Source organism: Cavia porcellus, unplaced genomic scaffold, assembly GCF_034190915.1.
Source record: "Cavia porcellus strain 051 isolate PalLab524CR breed Dunkin Hartley unplaced genomic scaffold, mCavPor4.1 scaffold_25, whole genome shotgun sequence".
Classification (NCBI taxonomy): domain Eukaryota; kingdom Metazoa; phylum Chordata; class Mammalia; order Rodentia; family Caviidae; genus Cavia; species Cavia porcellus.
The window spans coordinates 48,023,679-48,035,748 of NW_026947508.1; the positions used below are offsets into that span (position 1 = coordinate 48,023,679).

General features: G+C 38.3%; 1 protein-coding gene across 1 annotated transcript in view; it reads left to right on the plus strand.

The window, feature by feature from the left end:
- Scp2 (sterol carrier protein 2) overlaps window positions 1-12,070 on the plus strand; it is a 179,510-nt gene that overhangs the window by 89,356 nt on the left and 78,084 nt on the right. The window contains exons 7-9 of the mRNA XM_003460957.5: window positions 1,129-1,192; window positions 8,631-8,717; window positions 9,900-10,050. Of these exons, the coding sequence (XP_003461005.1) occupies window positions 1,129-1,192; window positions 8,631-8,717; window positions 9,900-10,050 (302 nt within the window). The remainder of the gene's footprint in view (window positions 1-1,128; window positions 1,193-8,630; window positions 8,718-9,899; window positions 10,051-12,070) is intronic.

The following is a 12,070-nucleotide window of genomic DNA, read 5'->3' on the forward strand; positions in this document are numbered from 1 at the left end:
ATAATAAAAAAAGAAAAAACCAAAACTCACACTACAGTATTTTTTTGTCTTGTCCAGAAAGATGTCCTGAGCAACTTAATTGTCTTGTTGCTACCCAGGCAGTATGTTACTTTAAGCTGACAGTCAATTCAGTCACAAAAAAATTGTAATTTGGCTTGCTCTTATTGAGCTCATACTGGTCTCCAGATCAATGTCTGTTACTGCTGTAAGACCACCGGTGTGGAATCTTTTCTCCCCCTTCCCTCCCTTTTCCCCTTCCTTTCCTTTTTTTCTCCTCCTCCTCCTTGTTTTGCTCTATTGTATGTGTGTCATTTCTGCTTTGAAAATAATCCTCTCTGACAGAGAATATAGAGATAAAAATGAAATTGGAATTTCCTACTTTACTGTGCCATCTATAACATTACTGGTTCTGATTAGTGGACTTCTTCCTTCCTGGGCCTCTAATTCGAAATGAGAATTCAAAGCCTGTTTCATTGTGTTTTTTTAAAAATAGTGAATATAATTTTTTTGGTAAGTTTTACCTTCTTGGTGTACTTGCTTTTGTTTTCTTGACACATATTTATAATTTCTGTTAGAAGTTTTAGAAGTGTACATGCGTCTTGGAAGGATGTAATTCTTTTTAAGACCTTAGCATAAGCAAGGGAAAGAAGACAAGATATCTCTGGGGCCCTGGTGGGTGTGACTTGTGTAGTCAGCCAAGAGGCGTTAGGGTGTTTGGAAAACTGCACTTGCTGGCAGCACTCTCCTACTGTAGACCACTGAGGCTCCAGACTGCATTTTTATTGTTGAAACTGAACCGCAGTTTTACTGAAAAGAGAAATTTGAACTATTTTCTTCTCAGGTGTGTCTTAGTTTATCCAGTACATTTAATATTCCAAAGATTAATAGTGAAAAGTACATAAGGAATCAAGGTTGAATCTTTTTTAGTACGAGGGATCAAACTCACTACCTGGCGTTTGCCAAGCAGATGCTTATGCCACTGAGCTAAATCCCTGGCACAGGGTTGAATCTTTAATACCAATATCTGTGCAACAGAAAATATGGAAATATTTAGCACAATACTGAGTATCATTGTGTGTTGGTTAATAAGCAACAGAGTAACAGTGATAAACATTTTTTCCTCCACAGGAACAAAAGTTGAACACTTTGCAAAAATTGGATGGAAAAACCATAAACACTCAGTTAATAACCCGTAAGTATTTCAGAGATATGCAACAATGAAAAGTAAGCTTAGCCTATCATATAATATGTCACTGTATAGTTGAAAAGCAAGTGAAGGGTCTAAAAGATATTAACTAGAAGGTTTTTTTTTTTTTGTCTTTTTCCTTTTTATCAGTACCGAGGATCGAACTCATGACTGTGCACTTGCAAGGCAGGTGCGTATGCCGCTGAGCTAAATCCCCAGCCCCTAGAAGTTTTATTTATTTATTTTTCATATAGAAAGATGATGCCTGGATAGCTGGGCGTGGTGGCTCATGCCTGTAATCCCAGCACTCAGGAGGCTGAGGCAGGAGGATCCTTGTGAGTTTGAGACCAGCCTAGGCTACAAAGTGAGCTCAAGGCCAGCCTGAACTACACAGTGAGACCCTGTCTCAAAAAGACCAAAAAAAAAAAAAAAAAAAGAAAGCTGATGCCTGCTGAGGCCAGAGTATCATAAGTTTCAGCCCAGCCAGGGGAATTTAGCAAATTAGTGAGCCTGTATCAAAATAAAAAATAATGAAGACTGGGAATATAGCTCAGTGTGAAGGCCCTGGGTTTAACTACCAGTACCACACATATACATTCATAGTAAAAAGTTAAAAATAAAAGCTGTTGTATGCTGTTAATAGTCATAATCTGGGAATCTAAAGCAGGGCAATTGAAAGCTCAAGCCTAGCGCTGGGTTCACAGCCCAGTATAGAGAAGAAAAAAAAAAAAAAAGAAAAGAAAAGAAAATTGAAAAACTAAAAAACAAACATTCCTTTTGACAACTTTGGAGTTAGTTTATACTTAGAATAACATTGAAGTCTAAAATTTCCTGAGCAACTAGTACTAAAAGATATAACTGGGGCTGAGGGGTGCATCTCAGTGGCAAAGCATGTATCTAACATGCACGAGGTCCTGGGTTCAGCCCCAGCACCAAAAGTAAATTTGTAAAGTGCACATTAGTTAACTAAGAAGGATTTCATTTACTTTAGTGTCACTAACTTGTACTCCATTAAAATAATTACTTATATCCTGAAGTATATTAATATCCAGATATTACTATCTGAAGTAAAATTATACCAGATGTTACTACAGACCAAAAATCTTTAAATCCTTAGTGCTAAGTGCAGTGCCTGGCTCATGGCAGGTCCTCAGTGCTTGCTGAACAAAATTGGTTTATTGGGATTTGGATTAATGCTTTATCACTAGTATCTCTATGAAAGCCATACCACATGGGTAGTCCATTTCTTGTGCTGTTAATATAATTATCATAGACTGGGTAACTTACAAAGAAAAGGGATTGATTTGGGTGCATAGGTATGAAAAAGCAAGATTAGAGTTGGCAGAGTTCCCAGGTGGTGGTGGGCATCATAAGACAAAATATGAGAACATCCGTATGGGTCAGTGTCTGCCAGTCTCCCTTCGTTTCCTAAGGCCACCGGGCTTCAATTATAAGAGCTTCACCCTGATGACCTCACCTAATCATAATCATCTCCCAGAAACCCCACTGCTGAACACCATAGTCTGATTAAATTCTCCTCTCTTAATACCTCACAGTGAGTACTACATGCCAATTTATGAAGCCTTGGGGTGCACACTCAAGCCATACAATAAAAGAAAAGTAACTGCCAGATAACAAAGGAAGCTAGGTTTATTAAATTCCAAAATGTGTCATTGTGCTGAGTATGTACATTTATATTTAATCCCTTTCAGGGCCCTGTAAGGCAGATTGAACTAGCATTTTCTCTCTCTCTCTGTCTCTCTCTGTCTCTCTGTCTCTCTGTCTCTCTGTCTCTCTCTCTCTCTCTCTCTCTCTCTGTCTCTCTCTTTCTGTCTCTCTCTCTCTCTCTCTCTCTCTCTCTCTCTCTCTCTCTCTCTCTCTCCCTTTTTTAGAGAAAAGTTTTTGCTAGTATGTAGTAGTTGAAGCTAGCCTCCGTATGTATCCCAGGCTGACCTCAAATTCATCATCTTCCTGCCTCCGTCTCAAGAGTGGTGGGATTATATAGGCATGCATCACCAGGTCTGGCTTTTTATTTTCATTTTACAGCTGTGGAATATGGGGCGTACAGAAATTTTAAAATGCCTAAACTGTGAGTGGCAACATTATGTAGGCATATATAATGAGGATAAGAGCTCTCTTACCTTTGTGTTCTTAATGCTTAGTGCTCTCAGTTTAGAACCTGGAACATAAGAATTGTCTCTGAATTAAAACAAACAAATTTTGCCACATGTAATAAACAAAATACCAAGAAATATTTTATACCAGAATGGATCACTAACTAATATGAAATGCTGGTCCTAGTTTTCCACAGTCTCCTGACTGTAAATTGGTATTTTAATTTAACACATGCATAACTGATCAATGTTTAATTCCATTCCCCACATCTCAGGGTGTTTTGTGGAAGACCCAAGGCTATTGTGAAAACACCAGTTAATCCCTACTGCGTACATGTTAGTTTCAGGCTCTTTCCAATGTGACAATAGGTACCTGAAAATTTGGTCAAATTCTACTTTGTCAGCCTCATTTCCTGTTGTTTCCTTGGATACTCCCAATATCTAGCCTCACCAAGGAATTTGGTTATTCCCCATGTACCGTTTACTAGTTGTTTATGTGTTTTTATTTATACCCAGATTTTCCTAGAATATCCATATTTCTCTTGTATTGTGAACATCTATCTACCTACACATCAAATCTCAGGACAAACCTTACTGCTTCTCTCTCTTTTTATTAGTACCTGTTTGTGATATATAATGGTTGCATTCATTGTGAGTAGTTGGTAAAGGTACATGGCCCATTTAATTCTTTCCACATCTCCTTCCCCCTCTCGCAGCATCTCTTGGTCCCCTTCCCATTTGCAAAAGATCTATCTCTTTGTTTCCTAATAACTTTCTTTTATTTTGCTATATAATTTATTTATACTTTGGGTTTCTTAGACAAGAAAAACCACACAATATTTAAGATTTTTGTGTTTATTTCCCTTAACATTATGGTCTCCAGGTGTACCCATTTTCCAACAAATGAATCAAATTTATCCTTTATGGCAGAATAGTGTGTAAATACCATATTTTATTTATCATTCATTTGTTGATGGACATATAAGCTGCTCCCAAGATTCTATTATGAATTGTGCTACTGTGAATATTGGTATACATGCATCACTGTAATAGGATATATTTAGTTCTTTTGGGAAGATACCTAGAAGGGGAATAAGTAGGCCAAATGAAATTTCTATTTTTAGTTTTTTGAGGAATCCCCATACTGATTTCCATAGTGGTTGTACTAGTTCACATTTCCACCAACAAAGTAAGGTGGAATGCTACTGATTTTTGTGTAATTTTCTATCCTGTACATTGCTGAATCTTGTAGTAATTCTAGAAATCTTTTGGTGGAATTTTTTGTTTCTTCTATATTAAAAAAATCATATGTGCAAGTAATTGACTTCTTTCTTTCCTATACATATCCTTTTATTTTTTTCTCTTTCTTAATTGCTCTGGCTAATGTTTTGAGTAGTATGGTAAACAAGAGTATTGGTAGTAGACATTGTTGTCTTGAATTTGATTTTAGAGGGAAAACATTCAGCTTTTTTCCCATTTAATGTGATGTTGACTGTTCATTTGTCATAAATTGCTTTTTATCAGGTTGAGATAAGGTCCTTCTATACATATTTTCTTTGGGATTTTTCTAAAAATTATGAATGGATGTTGGATTTTTTCAAAAACTTTCTCTTTTGTCCTTGCTTTTCTTGATGTGGTGATTTTATTGATTTGTGTATGTTGAGTCATTCTTGCCCTGAGGGGTACATCCTGTTTCCTAGTATCTTGATGAGGATTTTTGCACCACTGAAAGGTGGTGTCCATTGTGATTTTACCTTTTTCTTTTCTAATTACACTGAATTAGGTGTTCTCTGATTTTTGGGGTAAGATTGGCTAAGAATTTGTTTATTCTTTTAAAGAACTACCTCTTTTGATTCATTGATTTTTTTTTTCTTTTTGAGACAGGGTCTCACTGTGCAGTTCAAGCTGGTCTTGTGCTTACTTTGTAGCCCAGGCTGGTCTTGAACTTGCAACAGTCCTGGTGCCTCAGTCTCCCCTCCCCCCAGTGCTGGGATTACGGGCATGCACCACCATACCCAACTGATTCAGTGATTCTTTGTATTGCTTTTTAGTTTCAATTTCATTAACTTCTGCTCTGATCTTCATAATTTCCTTCCTTCTAGTAGGTTTGGGTTTGGATTGTTATTATTTTTATAGAACCTTGAGGTTCATCATTACTTTGTTTATTTGGAGTCATTTTTTTTACATGGGCATTCATAGCCATAAACTTCTCTTTTAGGACTGCCTTCATTGTATCCTGTAAGTCTTTTCATGTTCCTGTTTTGTGTGTATGCAGAGTTGAGGTCAAATAGAATAGAGAATTTGTTGTTGATATGACTGTTCTTTAGTTAGGTTCTGTTTTCCAGTGATGTGTTCTTGGCTCGAATTTTCAAGTGGTATTACTCACCAGTTCAACCTATTCAATTTAATTAGGTTGGGTCCTGTCTCTGTGTTGTAAGAAGAGAATTTCTACTGAGTATAGTAGTATCACCAGATGCAAGCATGCATCAGTCATAAACATTAAAACTTGTTTTAATGATTTCACCCTTTTGTCAGTACTCCTCACAGACTATATTTTACTACTATTTGTGATCTCCTGAAACTGTAAGAAATTGTATTGATATGCTGAGGAATAGACAGTTATAAGTTTCTTAAACTTTAAAAAGGAGCTTTTGATTTTCCCCATAGACCAAAGTTTTTATGTCCTTCTCTATTTTAATTCCTTGTTTAAACAGGCATTTATTTATTCTCTTACAGAATTTCACTCATTCATCAAATATGTATTTAATAGCCTTCTACGTGCAAGCCAATCCTCTGATGCTACAGTAGTGAATAAGACATGAGTGTCTTGCTCTTGTGTATATTCTCTTATATATTATAAATTCTCAAGTATGTTGAACAGGCAAATGCTATTTCTGGATGTTATTTTTATAATTTTTTTTTTTGTCGGTACCAGGGATTGAACTTATGACCATGTACTTGCAAGGCAGGCACTTATGCCACTGAGCTAAATCCCCAGCCCATATTTTTATAATTTAAAAGTCGACTCAGCCATAAAGAGCCTTCTGGGTTTAGTTTAGAAATTTTAGATAATAACTTTTTGTATTAGATATTGCTTGGCCAGTGATAAAGAGAATTCTGGGTTTGCCAAGCAGTCATCAGAGATTCTGTGTTACATATGTCTGTGTATGATTTGGGATGATGTTCTGGGGATTCTGTCTTCTTAGTATCTTGAATTTATCTTTTCTCTCTGTTTTTCACTCCCAGTTCCTTACCTTAGCCTTTATTGTTTCTTGCCTTGATTATTTATCCCAGTGTCTTCACTGGTTTATTGTTTTAGTGATGCCTTTTATCATTCCTCTTGAGTACTACACCTTTCTTGCTGAAATACAGACCTAATCATGTCATACTCCAGTTTAATACCCTTTCATAGTTTTTTGCTTTTCAGTTTAAAATGTAATCACCATCTGACCCCTGTTATTCTGCCCTTTTTTCTCCATCCTCGCTGTCCATTCTCTCTCAACCTTTTTGCCTTTGCTTCAGTAGACAGCTGATGGGCTTTACATATGTTGCTACTTCTGCCAGAAACTTCTTGCTCCCACTTTTTATTTATCTTCTGGTATCTGGATTTAATGCACATCTTTGTGCTTTAGTAGGGCCCTATATAACATTTCTGTCACAGCATTTATTGTATTGTACTTACTAGAATCGTGTGTTTCTTTACCATAAATCACACTGAGTGGTTTGAGGATGAGAGTGGTGCTGAGTACAGGATATGGCACAGATAAAATGGTTTCTGCAAGGGGGTCGTGACCAAAGTTAGCTTTGGAAGTGCAGGCACTTGGCACATAGATCAAGTTATGCCAGTTTTGGCATCTGAAAATTGAGTTGCTTGTTAATTTCTTAGTAATTGACAATTGACAATATCTTTTCTGGTTTTTTTTTTTTTTTTTTTTTTTTTTTTTTTGTGGTACCAAGGTTCAAACTCGCAACCTTGTGCTTGCCAGGGCAGGCCCTTATGCTGCTAAGCTAAACTCCCTGGCCCGACAGTATCTTTTCTAACTGCCTTGTGATGCTGTCTTCTCTAGGGTGATTTTTGAAACTATCTGATTATATTGTTAGAGGAGCCAAAAGGAATATAAATAAATTTCTTCTTTGCAGAGATCAGAATGGAAACATGTCTTTAAGAATCAGATAATTTGCTGGGGATTTAGCAGTGGCTTAAGCACCTGCCTGGCAGGCGTGAGGTCATGAGTTCGATCTTTGGTACACCCCCTCCCCCCCCAAATCTGATAACTCAGGACAAAGATCAGCCAAACTTTTTATTATACAGCATAGATATTATGTAGTTAAACTTTTTAAAATAAATAAATGTACAAACCCAATAATAAGTACTTTATATCATCCCTTAAAATCATCCCGCAAAAGAAGGCAGAATTGCATGTCATTTAATTTTGCTTTTAAGGAATTTGTCATTTACAAGTCACAAGGAAAAAAATATGATATTCTCTTTTAATCCCCAACCAATCTAACACCAGCTGGCTGCCCTGCAGTTCAGTTCTGGCACAAGCCACCAGAGTTGATGCAGACCTTGTGAGTCAAGGCTTCAGCCAGACCAGCACACTGCTCACTGGCTTTAAATCTCAAGTGTCCAGCGACCCTCCTTCCAGGTTTGATGACTCCCTAGGTTAATTTTTAGAGCTTGGAAAGTACTATAATTATAGTTACAGTTTTATTATGAAAGATAAAAATCAGGACTAGCCAAATAAGAATATAGGGCTAGGTGTGGGAGGGCCCCACTGCAGAATGTTTACTCCTCTCCTTCCTTATGGAGGAAGGGCAAGTTCTCCTGTCACCCTTTGAGCACACCAAGGTGTTCCCTGGCAAGGCAGCCCTTCTGTGACCAAAGTTTTTATTGGACTTCATTATGTAAGCATGCTTAGTAAATCCCTGGCCACATAATTAAACTCAGTCTCCAGCCTTACTCTTCTGATGGCTCAAAGATCTAAATCCATGTTTATATGATGATCTCTCTCCCATCTTGAAGACAACTATGACCTACCGCTTCATTTATGTAACAAAGATACTCTTACCATGTAGGAGGATTCTGAAGAACCATGGCATGAACCCAGGACAAAGACCATCCAGACTTTTTATTGTACAGCATAGGTATTATGTAGTTAAACTTAAAAAACTCAAATTATTTATTTAAGGTTGAAACTACTCATCTGTCTTTTGGTTATAAAATATAAAAGTATTCACATGTTATTCTATCTCTCAAAATGGACAAAGATATCTTCAACAAAAACTACAATTACTACCTCACATTTTATACCTTCTTTTGCATTTAGGTATTCCCAGTTCCAAGAAGAATACAGTTTAGATGAAATAATGGCATCTCGAAGTATTTTTGATTATTTGACTATCTTACAATGTTGGTAAGAAAAAATCATATTGTAATATTTACTTGGTGGATGTAAATGCTCCCCTACCTTCCTTTCTCTCTGTGGTTAAACCTTGGTTTCTCTATCTGGGTGTAACTTTTATTTAACTCTACATTGTGGCCCACATTCTGGGTCACTTCAATAAAGTACCCTGATTACTTATTCCTGCTCAGAGACAAACTTTCTGTTCCCTTGACAACTAATTCCTCTCTCTCACGACTACTCAGATTGCTTTAACTGTATTTATTAAAATGTGCCTTAAGAGACCAGTGGAGTCCAAAGATTTTTTTTCATTGAGCATTTGTAGATGTCCAATTTGTAGAGGTCTAATTAGACCTCTCTGTAACTATAGCCAAGGTAAAATAAAATCAAGGGAAAAATCATTATTTTAATGATAATAATAGTTGTATTTTGTAAATTGCCTGGCAGTGTCTGCTTCCTAGAAGATTAAGTGCATACCGTGTAGCTCCTGTGTCATGGTATATACTTGGCTATGGTTTGGAGATACCAGCTGGGATACAGGTGGGCAAGTCCCATCACATTTTATCTGTTGCAATCTGAAGGTCTTCCCTCAGACTGAGAATGTCTTGCTGAGCTTACAGAGAGATTTTGTATCTGTAGCCTTCCTTTACAGCTTGGTCCAAGGAAAGATCTATTTTAAAGTTTTAAAGTTTTAACCCTGGACTTTCTGCTGGGCCCTGTTTTATTCTTTCTATTTCCCAAAGGATTTCAGGATTGCACTATCTTGAATATAGCAACATGGGAGCTACATGAACCTATAACAGAATATTTATTGTATTAGGATTGGAAATAACGTTTTACCAGTGGGCCGAAGCCACAAGCTTTTATTTTTTTATTTTTTATTTTTTTGGAAATAATGTTTTAGACCTCTAAAAATCACCAGAAAGTTGCCTTTTGCATCTGCAGAGGCAAATCCAAGGTTCTTGAGATGAGAATTTTAGGAGAGATGCTAAAGAACAAGCAGTGACTGACAACATTTAAAGTCTCATTAAGGGTTCAGTTTGCAGTAGGAAAGTATGGGTGATTTTTAATTGTGGTATCACAAAGAAGACAGTGCTCCCACTAGCAAGCACAGTCAGCCTGTCTTGTCTTATCCTATTCTGAGATCCTAGGATTGAGGTGGTGCTGTGTTTAATTATTTTTACCTTATCTTAGTCCTACTTCAGATGGAGCTGCAGCAGTAGTTCTGGCCAGTGAAGAATTTGTATGCAAGCATGGCCTGGAATCCAAAGCTGTGGAAATTTTGGCACAAGAGATGGTAACTGATTTGCCAAGCACATTTGAAGAAAAAAGCATTATTAAAATGGTATGTCTGAGATTCCATTTTATTAATCAGACTGAGGAAGTGGTATTTAAAATTTAAAGGTGACATTTTGTTGATGTCTGCTCTGGGAGTTGTTTACTTGCAAAAAATTGGCTTAGATTATAATTAATCCTTAAAAATTGGTCAAGGGAAAACAAATGATGAGAATAGATGCTTCTTATGATGGAGCTGTGAGTAGATAGTTTTAATTAACTAGATATGCTATTTGTTTTTATAAATTGACAGAAGATACTCAGAACTCCAATCTTACAGAGTTAAGTGAAAGACGAGCATCTTTCTGGGGGGGAATTTTCTTTTCTTTCTTGTGATGAGGTCTCATTCTGCTACCCAGACTGGCTTTGAACTCCTGAACTCAAGTGATCCTCCTGCATATATCCTCCTGTTGGAGTATAGATATGTCCCACTGTGCCTGGCTCCAGAGAACTTTCTTAACACTTAGCGCTTCAAAAAGCATGATTAGAGAGGGATTTGAGATGGCTAATTAGACGAACCTAGCATCTGCCTGCTTCTCCACAGAGCAGAATCAAAACAATTAGCACATGGCTGCTTATTGAGGTGAGTAATCATGGAGCTATGCTGAAATTTAGTAAAGGACAGGGAGACTTGGGGAAACTCAGAGACTGGATAGTGGGACAGAGGGTGAAACAGAGCCCCCAATCTTTCTGAAGTACAGCAGAGGTGGAGGTGAAAGAGGGTGTCTTAGTTACTTTTCTCATTGTTGAGGCAAAATACCCAAATACTAAAGAAGGAAAGGTTGATTTGGCTCACAGTTTGTAGAGATTTCAGTCCATAGATGGCTGGCTTCAAGGCAGGGTGACATGGCAGAGGGAATCTCAGGAGAAATCAACCGTGGCAAGCAAACAGGAGACAGTGAAGCAGCAAGTAGCAGCAGCAGCAACGCAAGCCTGTCTCTCCTTTCTTACCCATCCAGCCTTTTAGGTAGTGCCACCCATACCTAGGGCGGGTCTTCCCATTATCTACACCCAGAATTGTGCTAAACCAATCAGTGGGCTAATTTAGTAATCACCTATCCTTACTCCCAGCATCACACACTGTAGATCTAGCCACCTCTGAAAAGCCCCACCTATGACTGCATGAGGCTTTGGGGAACATCTAGACACAAACCATAACAGACGAGGAGACTCAATGAACAGCACTAGCACAGGATTCAGTGCTCTGCTGAAATATGCTCTAGACAGATAATAGGCCTGGGATTTGCAGGTGTACTGGGTCCCATAGTTCACTGTGTTGTACTTCCCAGTGTATTCTCAAGGTGCCGTGACTGGAAGCCATCCTGTGAAGGGATGGCTGAGCTTTTATCTCTAGGGATTAAAGAGCCTGCATTGCCCCTCTTCAGGATCCTGCAGTAATATCACTCCACTGGCTTAGCAGGCAGCAGCCTCCAGAGTCACTTTGGCCTTGGGGAGAGACTTTGATTCACATGCACTGAGATTCTATGCTATTTCTGGTGTGTATGGGAATTGGCTGGGCAGAGTCATCACATGTGACTGTGTATGGAACCAAATGTGGGAACACCAGAATCACTGATGACAGCAGTCATTCAGAATTGCCACCATCTCGCCCAGCATAGTGACACATGGGCCATACTGCAAAGCTTGTGTGTGTAACTCCAGCCCTCCTGATGGGTAGCACAAAAACTGGAGAATCTCTGGAGACTTTAGCCACCCATGCCAGCTTCTTGACACTGCAATAGCAGCATCTATCCGACCTGAGCATACAGAGCAATCAGCTCTGGGCAGAGTGCTAAGCTGGAGAGCTCTGGTTCCATCCTCATGGTTCAGATTCAGAGGAGCTGAGAGGCATTCTAGTGGGCTCCAGCCACAAATCATGCTTGCCAGGCACCACCAGAAAGGGGAAGAGAGCAAGTAACTCCAGACGTGGTTGCCCAAGGGGTACAGGATCTAAGAAGCCAGGAAGAGAAGCTGTGATTGGCATAGATTGGGAATATCTGCTGTTGCTTAGTAGTCAAGCCCATCAATGG